General features: G+C 49.2%; 3 protein-coding genes across 6 annotated transcripts; 1 reads left to right on the forward strand and 2 right to left on the reverse strand.

Moving 5' to 3' along the window:
- The first annotated feature begins 6,212 nt into the window (after positions 1-6,212).
- LOC120950420 (prostaglandin E2 receptor EP4 subtype) lies at positions 6,213-9,426 on the forward strand. Its single transcript, XM_040368421.2, has 5 exons — positions 6,213-7,005; positions 8,042-8,258; positions 8,348-8,531; positions 8,614-8,882; positions 8,964-9,426. The coding sequence occupies exons 1-5, from the start codon at positions 6,713-6,715 to the stop codon at positions 9,216-9,218; spliced, it is 1,218 nt and encodes a 405-aa protein (XP_040224355.2). The 5' UTR covers positions 6,213-6,712; the 3' UTR covers positions 9,219-9,426.
- Positions 9,427-9,489: 63 nt separating this feature from the next.
- Positions 9,490-16,581, reverse strand: LOC120950419 (uncharacterized). 3 transcript variants are annotated; one of them, XM_040368420.2, is made up of 6 exons: positions 16,374-16,581; positions 15,556-15,755; positions 13,326-13,661; positions 12,730-13,244; positions 11,938-12,660; positions 9,490-11,863 (listed from the first exon to the last, which is right to left on the reverse strand). In XM_040368420.2, exons 2-6 carry the CDS (start codon positions 15,617-15,619, stop codon positions 11,414-11,416), a joined length of 2,088 nt encoding a protein of 695 aa, XP_040224354.2. In that variant the 5' UTR covers positions 15,620-15,755; positions 16,374-16,581; the 3' UTR covers positions 9,490-11,413. The 3 variants fall into 3 exon arrangements, with proteins under 3 accessions (XP_040224354.2, XP_040224353.2, XP_040224351.2); XM_040368419.2 differs by having other exon boundaries at positions 15,835-16,581; XM_040368417.2 differs by having other exon boundaries at positions 15,556-16,581.
- Positions 16,582-16,910: 329 nt separating this feature from the next.
- Positions 16,911-24,061, reverse strand: LOC120950043 (glycerol kinase). 2 transcript variants are annotated; one of them, XM_040367782.2, is made up of 11 exons: positions 23,593-24,061; positions 21,563-21,926; positions 21,217-21,475; positions 20,605-21,149; positions 20,356-20,520; positions 19,805-19,896; positions 18,651-18,764; positions 18,477-18,568; positions 18,244-18,340; positions 17,856-18,001; positions 16,911-17,780 (listed from the first exon to the last, which is right to left on the reverse strand). In XM_040367782.2, exons 2-11 carry the CDS (start codon positions 21,629-21,631, stop codon positions 17,692-17,694), a joined length of 1,668 nt encoding a protein of 555 aa, XP_040223716.2. In that variant the 5' UTR covers positions 21,632-21,926; positions 23,593-24,061; the 3' UTR covers positions 16,911-17,691. The 2 variants fall into 2 exon arrangements, with proteins under 2 accessions (XP_040223716.2, XP_040223717.2); XM_040367783.2 differs by lacking the exon at positions 23,593-24,061 and having other exon boundaries at positions 21,563-22,634.
- Between the last annotated feature and the right edge of the window lie 39 nt (positions 24,062-24,100).

Genomic DNA, 24,100 nt, shown 5'->3' on the forward strand with positions numbered 1-24,100 from the left:
ATTTACAACACCGAACACCATGATAATCACATTTCATTCAAAAACGCTTTCCGTGGACTCTGTGCGTTGTTTTGATGAGTGACGTTTATGACGAAGGGCCACTTTCCGCCAGCCAAGGATCAATTATGTGGGCGAAACTCGGTGTGTAGCAGGCTCAGAGCAGAGCAGAGTCCTTCCGGAGGAACTACACAGTTGAGCGCAGGTCAAGGAAATAGGCGCAGTCATGCGTTAGGAATTGTTGCTTGCCTTTTGTCCATTGTGCTTCGGTGAAGCATCCGATCGGAAGAACCGATCACGAATGGACGGATTACATGCCGGCCGGAGTTGTTGACACAGTGTGAGTGAAGTGAGCCGACGGACGGGTGGTCAATTTTGCCGACGTTAAGCTGCTTACATCGACCGAGGAACTCGGGGTCCAGTGTGCGCACAACCACATCCGGAAGTTCTTGAAAGGAAGTTTCGGAAGAGAGCTTCTTTTTTAATTTGGAGTGCTTTATTAAAATCTCCGCCACGGGTACCTCGGGTTGGATAATGGAATAGAAATAGCAAACAGGTTGGCACACTTTCCACTTACACCGGCCTGGTAACACGTGACTGGGGACGGAGGTGCGGATTAGTGTGGATTGTATTACGCTCACGAACGCTATTACCACGTGGCAGCTGATATTCTCGGTGTTGCTGTGTGGTCTTTCCATTTTAAATTTGCTGTATGTCCTCGAACTTCATCGAACGATTCAACGGAATAAACGAAGGTCATGGTTATCCTTCCGAATATTTACAAAATGAAGGACGTTAGAGAAGAGTGACAGCTTAAAGTCCGATAAAGGTAACTCATTCATCGAATCTGTCTCCTCTGCCGTCGCGGATTCTTGGAAATCGCTGGAAGCAAACATCAATTTATCGAAAATCCTACCCATTTATCATTCCACGCGTCAAGGTCTGAACCACTTCGAACGCGATAAATTGCGCTATTGAAACGCGCTAAAACGCAATAGGCCTCACTGTCCCAGCAGGAGCTCCCTTAGCGCAAACGATTAATAGGACGCTGATGGGCGAGAAACACGAAGAAAAGCCAAAACAAACACAAGTGCTGCCCCCATTGGCCCCGAGTTACAGTGTCAACAAACCACAAATCAACAGAAAAAACCGATTGAAACCCCGATCGGTGAAGAAAAAAACCCCTAATCCAAACCGCAACGACGCACAAAATGGGAATTTAGACCGTGCACTTGGAATGGAACAAACAACGAAAACAACCACAAAAAACCGCTCTCCAAAACAACGCAGCATATCGATTTATCATCAAACGGCCATTCGCCTTCGAGGCGCTTTTCCCCAGGTCACAAACACCGACGGCGGTCGAGTTGGTCAGCGTCGCGTTTGTAGCGTGAGTCCAGAAGACGATCATAAAAAAGGTGTCCACCGGCCACGCGATGTGTAAACAAACATTGCCTCTGTCCTTTAGTTGCCACACAAAAAAAATGCACCTTTGACCAACAGCAGCAGCACCTTGAAGTCCGAAAACACGCGGAGCGCGGCCTCAATTAAAGTGAAATTCGAAGGAATAAACCACCGAAAGCTACCTCGATTCAACCATCGACTCAACAACAACAGAGCAAAACGTGTCCTGAAGCAGGCCATGAAGCGCGACCAACAACGAAAAGCCATCGCCGCTCCCGCAACCTTGCCGGAGTTATAATTTGTGTTTTGTTTGGTTACTCTGAAGGCACCAAAAAAAAGGGAAGATAATTTATTATCATTACACCCGCCAATGATCCGGACCCAAGTTCAGCTCGAGACGCTTTTGATCCTTTTGTCGGCGTAAATTCGATCGAAGAAGAGACTGTGCGCAGGAGACACACTGTCTAGCCCGACTCTGGCAAGCGATATTCGTCAATGAATGCTTGGATGCTTGTACACGGAGCGTATCCTTTGCTACTTCTAAACTACCTGCCCGTAAAGCAGCAAACATCGATACAACCGATCGACGACACAAGAGAGGATCGCGCTGTGCTTGATCCTTTTCGCATTGGCACAGGTAGGTTACGCTTTTTTTGTTAATTTATTTTCCTTTCCTACACCCTCAACGCTCAATTGTAAGTGCCTATTCCATTCATGAAAAGTGTCTTCAAGCTTCATTCATCGCTTTTCGGGGCCCGTTGTTCGCGCACCCATTCATGGGCACCCGAGGCACCGCCACAAAAGGCAGACGAATAGAGCTGAGCATTCTCCTGCCGGATGACAATGGACATTCCTGTACAGTGCGAGAGTCTGTGTGTGTGTGTGTCCTTTTCTCCCTATTGTCTTCTGCCTTCGAACCTGTTACATAGTGTAGGAAAGGAAAGAAAATGACACTTACCTAAGGCGGGCGGACACATGCCGGGCGGAAAATAGCTCAACACACACCCCGACTGACTTTGGCTAACTAGGTGTATCGCGGAACATTAGAACAGAGAGGAGACGGCCTCTCCAGCCCCCGGTAGGGTGTCCTTCGATGTCTCCCGGTGCGTCTGGTGCGACACAAACTGCCAGCCCATCCTCACCAGTCACCTCTCAGAGGGACTGAACATAAACCCACACAAGGACACATCCTTGTTCACTTGACTTGGCCGGACTGCCTCCCTGCAGAGTCCCTGGAGCGTTTCTGGAGTGGAGTTGTTCTTCTGCTATTGGATTTGAATTTGTCACCACCCGCCGGGAGCCCGGAATGGAATGCCAAGTTTCGATGGAAGCGTCCTGCACCACGGGAAGTCATTGCTGGTGATGTAAAATTTTGGTGACCTGCAGGAATTGTAAGAACCTGAGAGTGGCTTTTGCCGTACTTCAATGTAACGACGATAATATCGTGGGAACGCATTCGCAAACGGTCGGCGTTGGTACTGTGTGGTAATGTGCATGCAATTTACAATCGTATTCGTAAAGTGCGGAAGAGAGGACAACCAACCTGGCTGAAACTGCTTCATCATGCACTTTGGTGCTTTGGTTTGTTGCGGACCTGTTGTACTACTGACTGTTTATCAATGGCAAAGACAATCCATCATCTCCAGGGTAAAAATGCTCAATGTTTGCGGAAAAAGTTGCTTTGATAAATCGATCGCTATCGATTATTAAGCACTATAAAGAAACGATCAAGCGGGGGACTCACTTTCCAATAGTCATCTTGGGAAGAGAGTACCTTGTCCTCACTTCAAGTAGGCCTTGGGAACGGCTTTTTGCACAAAGATCTGCAAAAAAGCGGACAGGTTCTCGCACAAATTGCTGTCATCCACTTGCAACTTCATCAAGATCAGTTTCGGGATGATCTCTTGTGTCTTCCCAACAGAAAAAAGGACCAATAATTCCCACCGGAGTGATCCGCACGACTTTTACAAATCCGTACTTCCTTCCTAAATGCTGGAATTGCAGCCACAAAAAAAAGCCAGGTAAGCTTGCTTTCTCCCACGCCAGTCCACTTTTGAGTGATCGGTAGGAGCATCCCGCAAAAAAAGAAGAGTGTCTTCAGTGTAATTATGTGCTGTGCTTTTTTTTTTGACTCCTTTCCAACAGTTTTTCCCTCGTCAAAATGCATTCAACAAGTATAAAGGACTGCAGTGAACAGGAAGCTCCTACTGAAAATCGCACCTCAGGAATGTCCGAAAGGTGAATTCCCGAGAAAGATTCCCACAAAAGACATCCTAATAAGCTTCCAATAGTTCCACCCGCTCCAAAGACATGGCAATTGCGCCAGGAAGTGGTTGAAGGAACAAAACTGATCACTTTCGTTGAAAAGTTGCGTCCTCAACTGTCCATTCTACGTGCAACGTCAAATGACACAGCTAAGGGTTTGTGACTCTGTTGAGGTAAGATTTACAACCCCTTTTGCAAGTTGTTACGTCCAGTAGTAACAGCGTGAGATTGTGCGCACAGTCGATGGCGTAACAAGGAAGGAATTGATATCTTACGCCCTACAAGCACCCTCGAAAGGATGTTTTCAGGACACCAACCAACTCGTTCCTCTGTTACGAATTGTTTATTGCCTTCATCAAGATCACCACAGCAAAGGTGTGCTGGCTGCCAGGCTGCTCACTCTGGGCCAAAAAGGGCTCAAACTCAGAAGGATCCAGCTGAGCGCACTCCGAAACGGCTGGAGATGTTTTCGAAAGCAATTTTCACTCCTCCCCCCAGCCAACCACTCGAGCAGCGTGTCGAAATTAAGCTCTAAATACGTTCTTGCAACGGCCGACACCGGTACCCGAACCTTCCGAGGCCGGTGTTCGTTCCGGTCGATTTTCCTCTTCACACCACGGCCGTTTTTTCTTCTTCTGTGTGGACCTCACGGTCAAACACAACCCAGGACAGCAGGACGGCACGCAGAGCCCTGCTCCAGCCGTGCTTGTTTGTGCCTGCTGCTGCTGCTGCTTACTCACCTTTTGTCGGAAGGAAGAGCAGCGAGCAATAGAAACACGATTTTTAGAAAGCAAACTCACCGACAACAACAAAAAAGGTACGCGGCCCTTTTGCTTAATCCAATTAACGATGAAATTAAGATAACAAACAAATTTCATTAAAATTATAAACTGATATCAAATTAAATTGGACACGGTGCGCGCGCGATGGAAGTTCCGCGTGTGTTTGCCGCTTTTGACAGCTCACACGGTGTAAATGGGACGCTTGTGTGTCGGTAACCATGGCAACGCAATTGCCCTCGGGATAGGAGAAAAGGAAGCCCTAGCAGCGCTAGAACGATTACATCGAGATCACTCTTTTCGGGATCGTTTACTGTTTGCTTTTCACAGGCATCCAACAAACGAGTGTAATATCCCGTCCTGGCGGGACTTGTGCTTGTTTACAAGAGCCGGGACTGCGGGCTTTTGTCACCGTGAGCCGTGGTTCGGGAGGGTGTGTTTTTTGTTGTTGTTTGTCCATCCCGTGTGTCAATAGCGATCGGCAAATCGATCACCAGCCTCCTACACGATCGATCGTATCGCTTTTTTTTTTGTTGAAATCATCCTTTGATAGATGGTGTAATGCACTGAGCCGTTTGTTTGGGTTTGGTTTTTCGGAAGCTCGAAGGAACAAGATGGGAAAAACCAAAATATTTTCATAGCCCCAGAGTTAATCGTATCCTTTCACACGGTTCGTCCGAGTGAGAAGGTCTTTTGATCCTATTTTTTATTGATGCTGGATTCGATCTGTCTTCAAAGCCAATCAACAGGTACATATACAGTGGTGGGAAGATGTTTTTGTACGTGTTTACAGTTTGATTTAATGTAAAAAAGATTGATAGGGAAGAGGACGTTTTAGAATTCTCATCCAAATTCGATTGATCTATTTGAAGAAAACACGTTTACACTCTTAATGTCACACAACATAAAGACTTTGGTCCGGCCCATTAACAAGTCGTCCTGTGTGCTGTATCTACCGATGAACAATAACAATATTTAACGACAAGGTCGCTACAAAGACCAGCTCCAAAGTGTCTGGCATCATTCGCTGGTTTGCTCATTGATTCCAGCGCTACGTGGCTCGATGCCATTATTATTTATAATCAGTTATATCGTATTTTATTGACCTCAACTAATCAACAAAGCAACTCCCGAGCTCCCACCCATCACCCCATTTAGATGCCAACAAGTGTTTCAAGCAGCGAGCTACAAACAACAATCCTGTAACAGCGTGCTACTGCTACTCGTATTGCATTCCTCGCCCGTAAGACCGGAAGCACACCCTAATGCGCTCACTCGGACCACACCCCCTATAGCTTCTTTCCCTTTACAGAAAACAAGAAGCTAACGAACAAATTCTTCTGCATTCGCGGCGTGCCGCGCTCCAGTAACAACACCATCAATGGGCACGATTTCCGTTTTCAGCTCGCGGACCACGCGTCGCCCAAACACTCCCCTCCTGCTAGCGTGTGACTTGTGGGACAAATTGTGCACCAATTTGCACGAAGTACTTAGTCCCACCACCAGCCACCCACCCATCCACCCACCTAAACTGTTCACGTCCACCGACATGGATCGATTTTGCATTCTTATCTTCTACGAAGAGGTGCGTCTCGGTCAGTGTCGCTCGATAATGCATTCGGGTATGGAATTATGGAGAGCAACAACAACAACTACAAAAAAACACTGTAAAACAATAAGCAATGAGAAAGGGGGCAATATGGATGAAGTGAGGTAAAGGTATCGCATTTCAATTTAATTTAAATACAAACGATCAATAAAGCTAGTCCACACGATCATTCTCCTTCTGCCCATCGGCATCATCGGCAACAGTCGGCGTGGTTCTGTCCTGTGTGTTTGCGGTAAACTTCCAGAAGGCATGTGCCCATCCTTGCCACATTAAGTGGTTGTGCCGGGCTAGGAATAGCTTCTGCCACCTCCCAAAGACTCCCAGCACAAGCGCGATCCAATCGGTGTCCAGCTTACGCGGCTGCAACGCCGAAGAGACGCGCTCAGTAACGCTTCGGGTTTGATGCCGTGCGGTTGCACGAGCTAACGCGAGCTGAATCATCCCCAAAAGGGGTATTTGATAGACAAAGTTGAAGACGGTGTAGTCTTCAAGTTGTCTCGAGTGTGTGTGTACGTGTGTGTGTTACTGCAAACAAATCAGCATCATGAACTTTCCCGTGCAATAATAATCAGTCGAATATACGAAGTACCAACAAGTGAAGTGTACTCCACCAACGATCAAACGTGCGAATACTTCCCTGAACGTAAAGGCATTGGTCATGGCATCACACAGTTTCCTTCCTGGAGTGTCCGTGAACGGGACGGTTCTGACCAATTATACACAGCTTGCTGCTGCTGCCGCCGCCGCCCTGGCCACCACCATCAGCAATGGTACGGAGGCCGGCGAGCTGGCGGCCGGCAATCGGACGCAACCAAAGCCTGGACCCTCGCTGATGACGCCCTGCATGGTGATAGTGATGCTTTCGTACATTTTCGGCTGCGTTGGGAACCTGATGGCCCTCATCCATCTGTGGCGCAACGTGCGGAACACGAAACATGCGCTAATGCTGAAGTAAGTTCTGCGAAACGGAACGCGGATTAGTTAGTTAATCCACCGAAAGCCAAACGGGAATAAGTAGCGCTTTACATGCCGGGCACGTTTGCTACGGGAACTGGTTTGCTGCTGTTGCTATCCCCGAGACGGGGCAGACTGAGATCTTTGCAGCAAGCTAAGAAGTGAGAATGTTTCCAAATATCTGGTTAGAATTCTGGTTTTATTCTCCTTGGTTTACAAACTCCAAACAGATAACAGATAACAGTTTGCGAATGAAGCATCTCGCTTGCCCATGACGCCATACACCAGTAGGACACCCCCCGTAGCGATAGCCAATCAAATGTGTGGCGTCTTAACACGTCCAATATCGATGATGGATAGACTCATCAAGCAATGCAAGCAGCAGTGTGTGTTGGGTGCCGCTTTGGCGAGCAGAAAATCAATATCACTGAAGCGATAAACGATTTTATAGCCAATGGCGTTAATGACTCCCATGAAAGAGGGAGTAAAAACACACAACCAACGGAATGTCCGTAGGATTGTTCCGATTCATTTGATTGTGTTTGGTAATTAAGGATCACGTTACGTCCCGTTAAGCGTAATCGGTTCCATTTCGGATAAAGCTATTATTATTACAGGATGTCGAAAAATTGTTTACACTAGCAATCAAATGTTTGGTGAAAAATGTGATTTTGATCGTGTAAAGAAGCGATGTGATACCATTTTCGGCTATTAAAGGCGTATTGCTGTAGCCTCCTTTGATAGTGTTGCAACGTAGTTGCTTTCAAGCACTGTTACAGTCGCACTGAGTTGATAGCCGTACACGTAGAGACGAGTGTGTAGTAACTAGTGACAATGCTCGCATGAGGTTCGAATCTCGGATTTGATCGGAGGAAATTAATCGTTTCATTCTGTAATTTCTCTCACTGTTATGATATCTTTCTAATTAACTTAATTTGCCTTCGCGCACGCTTTTGCTTTTGCTGCTCATTTTCATTCCCTTTTCCTGTGCTCCTCCCTCCAATGGGTGCACATTTACTCTTGCGCTTTTCAGATGTTTACTCACGAACGATCTCATCGGCTTGAGCGGCATGTTTGTCCAGATGTGTTTGCATCTTTACCTTTCGCCCGACGTGGTGCAGGCGAACATTCACAACCTTTGCGTCCTGCGCGTAATTTGGCGTGTATTCGGCATCAGTTCCGGCTGCGTCGCGTTCGTCATGGCCCTGGAACGCTACATAGCGCTGGCGAAACCGTTCTTCTATCATAAGGTAAGAAAGCGAGAGAGAGTAAAAGAGACTTCCTTTTAAATCCACTAACGGTGTTTGTTGCTGCTACTCTTTCTTACGGGCCCCCACAGTACGTGACGGATAAGCTGATCCGCAAATCGATCTTTATCCTGTGGGGCATCGGAGCGTTCATAACGTTTCTGCCTCTGTTTGGGTTCGGTGTGTACTTTGACGAACGGAAGCAAACGTGTGTCCGGTACCGGAGCGCCACCGAACCGATCGACGTGGCGTACGCATATTTGTTCTTCGCTGTTGGTAAGCTTTCATTGTGTTTCTGTTGGTTGTTCGGATTCCAATTGGCAAAACCCATTTTGTGTACCCAATTCCTTCCCATTAGGAACGTTGCTGTGCGTGGGGATCGTGATCTGTAATCTCAGCGTGAGGAAGGTGCTGTACCAATCGCACCGCAAGATGTGCCGCCAGTTTGGTTCGATCAAACCGACCCCCATGCTGAACCGCTCCATGAGCCAAACGCCCAAATCGTCTAGCTTTACCGACTCCAACATTATACGCATGTTTAACGAGCCCACGACGGAGGAAATACGCTTCGCCAAGCTGATGACCGTTCTCAGTGTGTTCTTCATCATCTGCTGGCTTCCACAGATGGTCAGTAAAGGGGTGGATCTACCCAAAAACAGAAGTCCTGCTATTGAAGTCTACCCTTCCCTTTTGGTCTATCTTCCCCAGATCTCAATCATCTTGTTGCAACAGCTCAGCGCTGCCATGAAGCTGAAGCTATCCTGGGTGTTCCGCGTGTCGGACATACTGATACTGGTGCACTTTATGCTCGATCCGTACATCTACGTGCTGCTGAAGAAGAGCCGCCGCAGCGATCTGCGCACCATGATACGCTACATGTTTAGTCGCAACCAGCGGTTCAACATGGTGGATGCCGCCCTATCACCGATGCAGAAATCGACCAACTCATCGCCACTTCCGTAGCCGGTTTTGACAGCAAGGGAAGGAGAGTTTGTGGATTTTTGTGTCAAAGCAAAGTTACGAAGCGACGATGTGTCTGTTTGCGACACAAAACCCCCGAGAGGTGACTGACATTTTGGGAAACAATTCGATTTTAAGAGTTGCGTTAAAAGACATTGAAAATAAATAACTTACTAGAACAGTTCAGTGAGGACTTTTAGTAAATCTGAAATATCTTGCCGATCGTTTGATGAAGAAACCCTAAAAACAAAAAGAAAGAAACCCAAGCTCAGCATTGTTTGCTACACTCGTCTAATATCTTTATTTCAATGTAAATATTATCACTAGGATACTTCACCTTTGGAGAAATAGTTCGTCACTACGTTTTTGTTTTGCTTCAATAAACCGGAACCACGACCATTATGGAGTTGGATATCAGTTTGTTTGTTTTCTATGCCAGGTAAGGTGGTAAGTAGCCTTTGCCAGAAAACACAAACAAAATCGTTAACCCAAACCCCATAACCTGACGATTTCGATAGTGCAATTTGCATAACTCCGAAACGAGCACACTAAAGCGCCCGAAGTTATGCAGCACGCAACACAAAAGTCGTCTTTTATGGCTTGGAGAACGATTTTGTTTGTATGACCTGTTTTTCTGAAGACTCAAACCATCCTATTCGAACGTGTTTAAGGGATATGGGAACGAACAGTTCAACACGTTTCACTTGTCACACACACACCATGGCCTGGCTGGCACCAAACAGTATATCCTAAAGTACGGTGTAACGGTATCCTGCTACAAATTGGTTCAAACTGGAGAAACAAGTTATAGGAGTACAAAGTCTGAATATGTGTGTGTGTGGTTGTGTGTGGGTGTGAGTTTTAGTTTTGCTTCACAAAGGTGCGTATTTGAGAGATTCGCTAAGTACAACATTACGCTCTATGATTAGGACTGCTGAAATGGATTACGTGAAACGGTGGCGCTGGCTGACTGAGCCTCTCCAGTGCCGAGACCAGTTGTAGTATGGGTATCTAGTATAAATTGATATATTCGATTAAGACGGTCGTGTTTTTTTTTCACAATCATGATTGCAGAATTGGTTTCCTCGCGCACCTCAAAGAGTTATCGCCTCCACGGGGAGCAAGACGCTTCGTTTCATGTTCTTCTCAACTCCAATGATTGGGGAAGTCTGCTACTGTTACATCAACGCCAACGCTCGTGTTAGAATATCGTTTGTACTATCAGTGGCAACGCACCAATAAAAGAAAACTTTACCACTTTACTGGTTTTGTGTTATCCGCTGCAACTCCGACATGCTGCCAGTAGCAGCTACCTGATCAAAAGGTTTCACTGGAGGACCTGCGATTCTGTGTGGAGTGTTGTTGGAAGGTGTCAGATCGTTCGGCGCTCTACTCCCGCCAGCCTTAGCCTCACAGTAATGGATGTGGATAAAAACTGCTCTACTAGACAGTGTGCGCTCTTTACAGAGACTCGTTCACTACTAAAGGTGTGTCCAAACATGTTCCTTCCCCTTTTCTGGTATAATATTGCTTAAAACCCGTCACCGAACGTGGGTGAAGTGTGCTTGCACTGATAGGTGATGGAGAAATCACATTGCTCTTTCCTTAATGCGTGTCCCAAGAGGAGATGTTAGATGAAAGGTTGTTCGAAACTATGTACAGTTTAAAACAGACGCTATGGTTCAATCAAACTATGGGGAAAAAACAAAAGCAAACTGTTTAAAAAATGTTTAGCTTAAGTTCCAAATTTTCAGCTTTAAAGAATCCAATTTCACTTGACTTTTCTGTAGGCCCAAAAGAGTTTGTGCTAACTCCACATCCGCTTGCTCTAAATACTTGCACTCTCTTGCGCATCAATTTGAATATGTTTAAATGGTTCACGCTTAGTGCTGAAAAAGGATATTAGCTCTGGAGCATATTTGCAAATGCAATTTGCTAGCGAAGCGACCATTTGATAACGATCGGCAAAACGAACTATGCTACTACAACTTTTTTTTTATCACAAACAAAGAGCCGCCGGCCTATCTATCTGCGATGATCTAAGATCAAAACCCCGCCGGCGGCTAAAAAGCATATCGCCCTGTCAAAACTACGAGGAATATCGTGCTTGATATGGTTCCTTTGTTTCCAATTTCCTTAGTCTCCTGCGATCGAGTTGCGACAATTCCAATAAAAACACAAATGCTCGGCCCATGGTTTTAGTTGCTGATCGTGCTGATGCAGTCCGCGTTCTTCGTTTCGTGCAGATGGTACGCGCCGAGATCGATGCTCGATTCCCACGACATGGGCATGTTGGTGGTGCCGATAAAGTTACTGTAAAAGAGGGGCTGCTGCTGCTGCTGCTGCTGCTCCTCGGTGATGGAAGCGGTGGAGAACTTGCGTGGCAGGGTGGCCACCGTCGCACCCTTACTCATAGGGCAGACGGTAGCGTTCGGGCTGATGACAGTGGACCCACTGTTGGAAGCACAAAGCAACGGTATCGTATCGGTGCACAGGTTGGCCTGTGACGCGTCATTATCTCCACCGGGGCCGACGGTACCGTTGAGCGATTCGCCGCACGATCCTGCCTGCTGGCTGTCGAGCGTTTTCTCCATCGTGGAGCTCACGTACGGGCACACGTTGGAGGAACGTACCAGCATGCACCAGTTCTGCCAGAGAAAAAGAACCCCTCGATAAGAATCGACCACGGGCTAGCACTCCGTGCGTCCATCCCTGCACTTACCAGTATGTTGAAGCAGATGGCAAATATCACCGGCATCACGCAGGAATGCACGTTCTCGAGCGCAATCACCTCCAGGAACCAGCACACCGAGAAGATTGGCTGGAAGAACAGCCCGAACTTGATCGCCCGCTTGAACTCGGTAAAGTCCTGCACGTCCGACGCCATGCTCGGTGTGGTCAGCTCGGCCAGCGACAGCTGCCCGAGATCGATGCGCGTATCGTACGAGCAGTCGAACGACCGTTTCGCCGCATTCATCGCGTACTGACTGACGGCGCCGGTGCCGCACTGAAGACCCGGCGTGAACGGCACCACCACACCACCGCCCGCCGCCGTGACGGGCTGGGGCAGCGTCACCACCGAATGGCGATTGGCACAGTCGGCATACTCCTGGCAGCAGATGGGACGATCCTGCTTCACCTGCTCCAGCTGCGGGTAGCTGTTGCTGCGGCACACCATCGCCATATTGACGCCGGCCAGCGACGGCAACCGCGGATAGATGATGTCGTTGCACTTGGACGTCGTTTCGATGATGCTCTCGATGCTTTCGCACAGCAGCTCCGTCTGCTTGGTGGAGATGCGCTTTAGGCTGAGCGTCCCCAGCACGGTGGTCAGTATGATTAGGAACGAGATCGGCACCATGAAGCTCACGATCATGCCCTTCTGGATCGACATCCAGCAGTACCGGTGCACCTCGAACCGATCAATCGAGGAAGCGTACGAGAACTGGATTGAGAAGAAGAGAGAAAGACAGTTAGAACCTTCGCTAGAGGACGCACCTTCAACCGAACCTACCAGCACGTACACCGCCGGAATGCCGTACCCCATCAGGTAGTGGTACTTCAGCTTCGGCGTACACTCGTTCGCGATCAGATCGTAGATCACGTAGATGTAGATGAAGCACCAGATGCTCGTGCTCAGGTGCAGATAGTGCAACAGCAGCGCGATCAGCTCGCAGCGGATCACGTTCCGGGTCGCCTGCACGCCCAAAATGAACGACAGATTGGACGCGATCAGCGCCAGCAGCAGATTCAAACAGATCGGATAGAACGCGTTGAAGTGGCGCAGCCGGCGATTGCGCAGGAGCAGTATGATGATGGTCAGTATCTGGGGCGCCAGGGCAAACACTGCCCCGATCACGATCACGTTGCCGCCGAGATCCTTGCGCAGATTGCCATTGGTGCCGTAGTAGATGTACATGATGTTGTCGATAAAGTCGTGCCCCTTCATGTCGTTGTTCAGGTTGTCGAACGAGCTCTCGTCGTCCGTCGTGTGTGCTTGGGGCGATTTGCGCAACGACTTCGAAGAATCTAGCGAATGGAAAGGGCAAAAGGCAGTTCCTATTACATCCCTGGAATTCACCCCAAATCTCAGAAATACTTCATACTTACACACTTTGATCACGTTCTCCTCCCCGGGGTAGTGGTTCCGCTTCATCGTGCTCTTGTTGATGAAGGAGGCGTAGATTTTGTCCGGATCGGGAAAGATGTCCGGGGGGCGCGTTACCTCCCCAGCTGCTGCGGCCCGGACCGGATTGCCGGCCGTTTCCTCCGGTATCGGTAGCCCACCGAGCGTCATGCCCGTCTCGTAGTCGGCCGTTTTGGTGCCACCGTCGTAGTCGTAGTAGATCGGCTCCATGATATCACCGGCCGGGCGGGTAAAGTTGATAAAGTCGTTGATAAACTTCGTCTCGTAGTTGGCGAACTTGGCCCGTATGCCTTTACATTCTGGGAATGGGAAGGAAAAAAAAAATGATTTCAGCGATTAAACACACACACACACACACACACACACACAGGAAGCGGATCAAGATTATAGAAAGCATAAAGAGGACCTCCTCTTCACGGGTTGTTAAGCTGCGTCGGTTCGGTAACAGCTCTTCAAAAGCTCCTAAATGACGTCATGAGCCATGTGGGAATTCGGTAGGAACATCCAGCGTGCATAATTTGTAAGAAAAGAGTGGGAAGCTTCAACCGATTCTGTCTGAATCATCCACAAAAAGGAATTAAAAAAAAACTGCTGCATTCCAACGGTGTCATCCACAGCCGGGTCTCGACCGCTTTTATCTTGCTTCATTTATTATTGAATATCCTCTGGCGTGACAATGCTCCCGTACAGCACAGCAAGCCACGGACATAAATTGCATTGCAATCTCGCCCACGTTCGGAGGACTAGGCAGCCTTTCTCCCTCCAACATGCTTCTGGCTACTCATTGCAATTATACTCCCGATAAAGTGCATTATTGTTGAGTGCATTCCAAAAATATCCCACAAAGAACGGGGCCGCCAGAAGGAACTGGGCAAAGGAAAGGAACACAAAAACGCAAATGTGCTTCCTACTCTCGAGGCTACGTTCGGTGGCTCTGTTCTCGACTGTGACACAATTGTTCTTCCCTCCCACCCAATTGTCCTCGCTTCTTGCTGGAGGACTCTCTTTCTTCGTACCCTTCATTCATGCATTCATTCATGCTTCACTAGGACGAAGGACGACATTTCCTGCGGGGCCTGGAAGTGCTGCGACATTGGCAAGTGTCTTGGCGCGCGTCGCATCCTTCTTTTTTCACTCCTGCGGGGGCTTTAGCAGCGTAAGCGCATTCTGCTTCAAAGGATGCTCTCCTGCCGCTCCATTGACGCAGGCTGTCAAAGGACCAGTTGTGGCGCGGCGTTGTGGAGCACACTCCTGTACAGTAGGAGCCAGGGGACAATCGAAGCCCAACGACGGTTCCCAGGGCTACAAGAGCGTTTCGAGTGGCGCTCAGTTAATGTGTAACACTTGTCACGTACCCAGTGTTGGTGGTATGCCCCAAGGATATTGGGAGTTTTGCAGGTGTTTTCCATACAGCACACCTGCTTCACTGCAGTAAGGATTGCGTTAAAACGACATTCAAACCGGAAAAACATATTTGTCGTGTGAGTCCATCGTTGCCGTCCACTTTCAGCCTGCCGCAGAAAGGCGACGACCCACTTGAGCCTGACCCACTTTAGTGGGAAGAAGAGGACGCAAGCAAACCACCAACACGCGCTCGTGCGAAAATTGATCAAACACGGCGCAACCCGCGCATAACCACCGTTGCCGTTGCCGGTCAGTTCGAGTTGGCTTGTAAATTCTAATTTTGTATGTTTTATATATTACACCCCAAAAACGGGAAATTGATTTTTTTTCTGAGTGGCGCTTTCCGCAACCGCGAACTACACGAAATGACTGGCGCAAAGTTGAAGCACACGGACCCGTGTGGGGGATTTTCCGGAGGGGATGCCGTTTATTGCGTAGACACCATTAAACCCCTCAGGCCCCCGGGTTGGCACTCATCCCCCCCCCCCCCTCACAAGTCAAAAACGGTTAAGTGTTTTGTTGCCCCGTAAAGCTATGACACATCTAGCAGGCTGTGGTGGGTGATAGCGCGAATCGTGAACACAGCTCACAGACAGCCCAAGACGACGGAACCAGAAAGGAAGCAACAAGAGCATTCGGTTCGGTTCGGTTCGTGCCTGGCTGTGGAAATCCGCTGTGGCGGCGGCGGTGGTTGTTACTTATGCATGCAAATTGAATCCAGTTGATTTCAGCACCTCCACCAACACCTCCAATGATTACAATCTCGTGCCTTGGCCCTACTGTACTCACGTAGTCGGCCGGAAAATTGAACCACCAGCAACAGCAGCACCGGAAACAGAATCCTTGACAACATGGTGATGATGATGATGCTGAGGCTGATGTCTGCCGTAGGTAGAGCCCAGATCCCGGATGAAGGTGTACGCTTACACACAGGAACGCTAGATTAGATGTGGTGCGGGATAGATAGCAAGTCGCAGAGTTCTTCCACCCTGCGAGTAGGATTCAATTAAAAACACCAGCTATCAGTCGGTTCACATCTCACAATCACTCTCGGCTTCATCAACGTACTACTCGATAGAACAGCCACACACGCATACACAGAGACACGCTAAACACTCGCTTTATCCTATAGTAAACACATCAACTAGTGAACACACTACTGCGCCTGCTACTTGGAAGACCAGGACCAGAAATACGGCAGACGACACCGCGCGCGCGTCCTCACCGCCTGCTGTTCTTCAGGTTTTGGGCAAGCAGGTTTTCAGGTCATCAGACTCTCCCCGGTCCATCGATACAACAAAACAGTGCCCCGAGAGTGCCTCCACCAGGCTAGGTCATTTTCCCGCACGCGATACGCATAATCGATACTGGCAGGCAGGTTCTGGCAAGGGCCCTGGGTCTGGGAATCCTGGGGGTTAGGATGCTCCCAACAACAACAAAAAAGCGTTTATCACATTAGCACGCCTCACAAACCACAGCTCCGACTAGTGCACTAAAGTCGTCGTCCACACGGGGTGGTGATAAATTTTCATCTTATCCTTGTGCACCGCGTTGCCGTTCCTCTTCAAGTGTGTGCTTTTTCATCGTTATCCTCCGCTCACACTCACACACGGCAGGCAACACCAAAGGAATGGGCCCGACCGCCCCACAAAACGTTTTGCACCGACGTTAACGCGAGCGACCGCTTCGCTACCCGTACGATTGCCGACTGTTCTTCTGCTCCGTTCGGGACCGACGATGAGTTTCCTCCCAGTGCTTTTGCTGACCAACCGAACATACTTCCGGTTTTCCGTTCGCACACAACCAATGTGAGGTGCGCTCTTGTAGTGGTGTAAAGGATGTAGTACACACACACACACGCACTCGGTACTCACTGGAGCAGGCTGCCACCAGCCAGAAACCATGCGTCTCCATCGCAACCGCGACCAGTGCCAATCGGGCGCGCGTGAGCACTCTTCCCCCACGGAGTGCGAGCAGCGAGCGGTGGTGAGCGACTCACACACAGCGACACTCACAGACCGGTACCGCGTCCGATAAGAGTTACAGTGCGTGATGCAAAAAAGTCCACAGTGGTGGACTTTTAATATTCCTCCAAAATTTTCTTTTGAATCTTAATTACAGCGCAGCATCAAAAGAGCAAACTGTTCTTCGTTTATGCTATTTGATTTATTAACTTTGAAAACATTTTCTTTTAATAATACAATAGGCCTCTTAACACAGTTTGTTTGTGTGTTTTGTTTCGTAAAGTACCGCGAAGAGGGGAAAAAAAACACTATCTAAACAACCCATAAATAACAATTTAAAAAAAAAAACAACCTTCCGCTACTCCAAAAACAACATCGTTTCCGTAACAAACAAATCTACGCTAATTCTGCTGCCACATTGGAATCTGGCCCGTTTCTAGCTAATAATGTACGTCTGCCTCTGACTGGTTTGCGGTTATCACTATTAATATCTAAAGATCGCGCGTCCCGGTTACCCCTCCCTACCTCCCACATTAAGCACACGTTTTGGAATATATATGTGTCGATTGTTGAGCGAATCATTTGTCACAGCAACCTACTGTGTCTCTCTGTTACTTTCTTACCCACTAGTGAGTGGGTACAAGTTAAAGTACATTCTACGGAACAAAAGGGATGTCAAAAGTAGCACCTTTTGAAAACGGGCTTTGTTTTACCATATACACTTTTTCCTGAGTAGCTTTCAACAAGAGCAAACAACGATTTGTAAGTTCGTTGCATCATCTAAGCTAGCTATAGCACCTGGGCACGCGCTTTGGCCATTGTGGCCCTGTCTTTTATCGCGACGAATGTGTACGGAACGTATCCGAAACTGAATTGTTAACGGGTTTAACAGACTAGTTGAAAGCAGGTCGACATACGCCTGCTCGTTGTATGTCGCCTTTGTGCCGGTCGATGCACCTCATCACCGCCGTTGCGAGTGAACCAACATCAGGAAGGTCGTGGCCAGGAACAGACCGGCCGGTATCGAGGCAAGCAAGCTGTAGCGTTCGTCTGCAAAAAAAGAAAGAATCCACAAATTAGTGACCACCATTGATGCCGAAAACTGCCCGCCAATTGTCCACTTACCCGTCATTGCTTCACTCTTCTTCGAAACTGCCCAGCCCAAACTTCGCTGCACTGCCATTTTCCACTTGGTGTACCGAGCGTTCCGTTCCTCCTCGGTGGTGGTCGGAAGGAATGTTTCATGGTGCGATTGAACACCTGCGTAGCCACTGCCAAAAGAACACAACAAAAAACACACGCACAATGCCGTTCATTATCTAGCTCAAGTGTTGTTGCCAAAAAAAAAGAAAGAGGGAAAACAGCAGCAACAAAGCACGCAACTATCGGGAAACCCAATACCAATTCCATCACTAAGGTCTTATCTTTATCGAGCAGTAGGCAGTGATGGTGGGAAAATAATTATTCCGCTTTACGTAGATAAACGCACACACACAGGCAGTCATTCACTTACCGGATTTCCGCCTCCAGCTTGTACAGATCCACCCCGTTCGCCTGTGCAGCGGCCATCGCCGTCCCGAGAGCAGCCGGTTCGTGCACCTCCGTCCTCACTGCCGGTTACAAACAAAATGATAGAGCGTTGAGCGATGGTAGTGCGCCGATCGTTCGTGGAGGGCGGCGGCGCACGACAGATAATACGTAACAACCCGTCGTGTCCCGCGAGAGCTTGCTCGCTCGTCTACTTACACACAGGAATGCCGCTCAGATCCGCCTGCAGCTGCATTAGAAGGCTGTTGCTCGCCATGATGCCGTCCGTGTGGAGCTTGTTAAGGTTTATGCTGTAAAATAGGCAACGAAAGGAACATTCATAAGACCGGTAGTAATGCAGCACTTTGCTGCCCAAGCGCCACACACACTTACCCGCAGTCCTTCTTCATCGCCTCGATAATGTCGCGCGTCTGGAAGCAGACCGCCTCCAAGGCGGCCCGCACGAAATGATGCTTGGTAGTGAAACTGGTCAAACCACAAAATATGCTGCAAATATGGGAAACACCGACCAAAGCAACCATCAGATATTGAGCGAATCGTGATCGTAATAATGAACGGGTATGAGAGAGTGAGCACTAGTAAAAAGTGGGCAGCACGAGCGACTGTGTACATGAAAGCTATCATTAAGCTGACTTAAGAAGAGCAAAAACAAAAATCCCCCACTACAACCCGACAAAGGGCACACAGCACGATCAAGTCGTGTAGAAAAACCCACGACTCAACACCCGTGGGGGGGAACCACACATACATAGGGGCTGTGGGGCCCTGTGCTAATCGATCGGGGTTGGTTTGGTGTGGTTTGGTCTCGTGACGGTTTCGTTTACGGAAGCACGAAACGTGTCTGGGGCTTGGCTTCGAAGCACCGAGCGCAACCTTTAGTAGCCAACCGCCCTCCCCTGTTGCACCTCCGGCGCTGTCACCAACGTTCGCTTTAAGATCGCTTTAACCTTAAGCAGGAATAAAAATAGTCAATCACGAAGCGGGGAAAACATCACGCAATCCTACGCTAGCGTCATCTCACCATCATCGGACGTGCGCGGCTACATCGTTGGCGCAAGGTTTTGTGTGCGCGATCGTGTTAGTCTGTCGCTACATTAAATTGTAACGAAATTCTTGCTTCTTCATGCGTCACATATTATAACATACACACAAAAAAATCCCCAAAAACCAGTCTAACATCTTGCGCTTTTCCCAACGGTAATTATTATCTCCCGCGTGTCTTGCCCGCGGTATTGCTGGTGCTGCTATCTTAATAAGAGAGTGGTACCGCATTTACAACCTAACACTGTGGGCAATATATTGATGGTTCGTGCGATTGGCACTTGACGGCGTCAATTTGCCAAGCCCAACATCACCCTCCCTTCTTCTTCTTCTGGCGCTCATCATTCGCTTTTAATCTAACTCAACCTTTAATGCGCTTGATAACGGGGAACGTGAATTTATGAGTGGAACGTGGGGTGAGAACGAACGAACGGAAAAAAACAAAAAAAAAACAAACAAACAAAACGACACACGACGACACCTACCCTCGCGCGTCCTTTCGCCAGTAGGGGGCGTACAGGCCGGTGAATGCAGGTACAAAGTAGACATCGCCCGTCGATGACACGCTGCCAGCGATCTGCAAAAAAACGGACAAAGTCGTTAGAAATCACACAAGTCGTAATTATTAGAGCACGAGGAGTGGAATATTTCATCAAACATTTTGCTAACACACGTACACAATTGTCTTACAAATAATGGGGAAAGATGCAAAACAGCGCACTGGTTTGCTATACGACCTAATGCACATTGTAAAGCTGTAATCACACTGATAACTCTCACCGATAGAGCGACATCAAAGGCACACCACAAATTACTTTACCAACGTCTTTTGATCTTGGTGCTGTACTCAGTTTGCACTAAATTAACATGGTCCAATAAGCGCTCGCTTCATCCATCTTGAAATTGTCTTTGCCACACTAATAAAGCACGATCGTTAGACGAACACCATCACCACCATCATCACCAGAACACCACCACTCACAGAAGCGTCGCCTACTGTTACTGCACCAACATCACTTGCGCGTCACACACTTACCTCTTCGGAATCTTTAATGTCCTTGATGATTTTCAGGTTGTCGCGCAGCCAGTTCATGGCCACGCCGGCGACCGCTACCGAACCTTCCAGCGCGTAGATCGGTGGCGCGTTTCGTCCCATCTGGTACGCCACCGTCGTCACCAGGCCGTGGGTGGATTGCACGCACTACAGAAGAAAAAAGGAGCAACCAACCAACGTTATCACATTATCAGCCACACCTCAACCGTGGGGCCAGCCATCGCAACCTACCCTAGTGCCCGTGTTGTACAGCAGAAAGCATCCCTTGCGGTACGTGTTCTTCGCCTGGCCCTCCTTCAAGCACCGCTGCCCGACCAAGCTCGCCTGCTGGTTGCCCAGGATGGCACTGATCGGTATGCCGTCCAGCACGCTACTATCCTTCACCTTGCCGTAAATCTCGGACGAGCTGCGTATCTCCGGCAGCATGTCCGGATGCACCGAGAACGTTTTCGTCAGCAGCGGATCCCAGTGCAGCGTCTCGATGTTCATCAGCAGCGTGCGCGACGCGTTCGTTACGTCCGTCACGAACGCGCCGCCCTGCGGCCCACCGGTCAGATTCCACACCAGCCACGTGTCGATCGTGCCGGCATAGCAGCGCCGCTCCCGGCACGCCTTCCGCACCGCCACCACGTTGTCCTTCAGCCAGTTTAGCTTGAGGGCGGAGAAGTACGGCGAGATCGGCAGCCCGGACAGCGCACGGAAGTGGTTGTGGTTTTGCTCCGGCAGGCGGGCCAACACCCGGTCCACCGTTTTGTCCGTGCGTATATCGTTCCATACTGCAAAGAAGAGGGGGAGTTGAAATGAAATCGTTGCTTTATTGGTGCGCCTTTCATCCCTTCTTACCGATGGCATTGTAAAGCGGTTCGCCCGTGTTCTTGTCCCACACGACGGTCGTCTCGCGCTGGTTCGTGATACCGATGGCAGCGATATCCTTCACGAGAAAGCCTAGCTTTTCCACCTGATGGCATGTTTCGACCGCGCAGAGCCGTACCGCTTCCAGCACCTCCACCGGGTTGTGCTCCGTCCAGCCATCGCGCGGCACTATCTGCGTAATGCGGATCTGGTGCGATGCAATCTCCTCGAACTCGGGCAATTTGAAGATCTGCAGAAGGAGGGGAAAGCAAATGTAATCGCAGAACGTGTCTCAAGAGATGTTGAATGGATTGAGGTTCGGCGCTCTTCTGCTTACCACAAATCGCACACTGTTGGTGCCCGCATCGATCACACCGATCAACTTGCTGCGCTCCAAGGAGGCCATGCCGTCGTCGCTGTTTGTGTCCGAATCACTACTGTCTAGTGTGCCGCTTCTTTCGCCTTCTCTCTGTCTCTCTCTCTCTCTCTTTCTCTCGGTAGAGCTGTGTCTCGTCCGGTCGGTCACCTCGCACCCCGTATCGGCCGTTCTAGCACACACAAACGCGTTATGTATCGACCACCGCTTCTGCTCGTCTGTGCGCACGTTGCATAATGTCACTCTCCGACGACGACGACGACGTTGCTCCTCCGCGTGCTGCACGTGCCGTGTTGTGCCGAAGAACCCTGCCAAGAAGGTGTGTCTGTCGAGTGTAGGAAACTTATCATCACCTCGTCCACGTTATCATGATGATGCACCGCACTGCTCAACCGAGGCGACCGTGCCGCATGTCCGCGCTAGACTGAGCTGAGTCAGCTTGCTCGCGAAAACGACATTCCTTCAGTGCAAAAACCGGCCGCGTAATCGAAACAAACACATGTCACCCGTCCCTTCCCCTTCTACCGTCTGTACTGATCGGCCGGTCGTCGCACTAGCGGCAACCCAAATCCCAAACCGGCTTGGCGCGCTCAACCGATGATCGTGACGGTTTTATCACCTTTCCTTCCCTCCCTAAGCAAACACTAACACACACACACACACACACGGTTTTGGCGGTGCGGCGGTACAGACACACTGCTATGACGTGTTGACCACCACCGACATCACCGATTATCGCAGCAGCCACCGTCGCCGGTTCCGGTTTTTGCCGCAATAATGCCGACGGCCAGACAAGCAGGCAGGCAGGCAGAGAGCGGGCGCCGGATCTCGGTTCCGGGCAAATTGGTTCGGGTTCCACCAGAATCGCACCACGCACGTTGACAGCCACGTTGAGAAAGCCGTGGAAAAGCCCGAAGAAAAACACGCACATACATCACACTCACTGACGCACGCATGTCAAGTACGGGCCAACACAACGGGCCAAGGGCCCGTGTTTGTATGGTGCGTTAAATCATTGGATTGTATTTTTCAATTGTGGAAAAAAAGGAAATAAGAAAAGAGTGATGCAAACAACGACGTGACTTTTTCACTATTCTTGGTAAGAAAAGTAACATTCATTCTGCATCGCTCAGATTTGCTGTACGCTTTACAGTTCAGCTGTTCCTTCGACGTCACTGCGGTGGTGGTGCGGACCCAGCTGACAAAAGAAGGTTGTATGGCGCTGTTAAGGCCGTAACAAGACGTAAGCGTTGAAATCGAATCATTTTGATGCACGAAGCTTGAAACATTTTTTGATGAAAATAAATCAACATGATCATTGAGGGACCCACTTTTGAAATGGGAGCCAAACAAAAGCAACATTTCGTTATGGACCTGTCAATGCCTTAACAGCAGTCTGAACAGTGGCTTTGTACACTGGGCATACTACACAGTTGCATACGTCATTTACACCGGCGCCAAACAAACACATCCAAAGCGAGGACGAGCCTCCAAAACGCGATTCGACGACGTGTGGCGAATCACGGCGGCCACTGAATTAAAAAGTAAAAAGCTCTCACAAGGGAGAGTGGTGTGACCTAGTTCACGTCATACGAACATTCACTCACAGCGATACTTTCTTGTCGAGGATGTCCAAAAAAAAGTGCACTATGCAGGTTTCAACCTTCTCTCCACCCAGCAGTTACACGTGTTCTTTCGGTTTTGCATAAAAAAGGGGACAAAGTTTACACACGCGACGTGCCACCAGAGCTTAATGCCGGCACAGCTGCAAAGATAATGCAAGTTTTAAAATTCAACTCCCCACCGATAAGATAAGACGCAAACCAATCGGACACGCCTATATATATTGGCGCCGCATAGGAAATGGTACGGGGGCAAAGAGGGCAAAGTACACGCTTAATGACCGGATACGTCCCACTGAGACACACGCACACACACACACACACGCAGATTGTCGACGACACTTTTCGACGGTTTAAATATTTACATACCGAAAGAGCTAATTAAATAACACGCACCACGGGTGGTCTCTGTCTGGCGTCTTATGCGACGATGGCGGCGACGGCGCTTCGTCGTATCGACAAGCCGGAGTGTAATGAGTTTAAATTGTAGCGATTACTTCGTCCCCAGCCGAACCGACACGCACGGGCGACACTCAACAACTGAAGGGAGTAGTAATCGAAGATTGGCTGTAAAGCTGGCCTAATCTTACACAGTGTGTGCTTGTCGACCTTGCCGTCGCTCGCCACATTCCACCGGTGGTTTTGGGTGCGCGATAAAACGTTGTACCCTGGGTATCGGTTTTGGTGCCCATCGGTCAAAGCGCGCGGCTGGCTAATGATGTGAAGGGATCGGCGTCGAGAACGATCACACACCAGGTACGCGTATCAAAGACGCCCTTGACGTCAGTATCAAAGTTCAAACTGCGGGTTCGCCGAAATTATCTCGGCCAACTTTAGGCCAACGCGCGGAACACGAAACCCATTAACACTAGCGCGC

Source organism: Anopheles coluzzii, chromosome 2 (genome assembly GCF_943734685.1).
Source record: "Anopheles coluzzii chromosome 2, AcolN3, whole genome shotgun sequence".
NCBI classification, from domain to species: Eukaryota; Metazoa; Arthropoda; class Insecta; order Diptera; family Culicidae; genus Anopheles; species Anopheles coluzzii.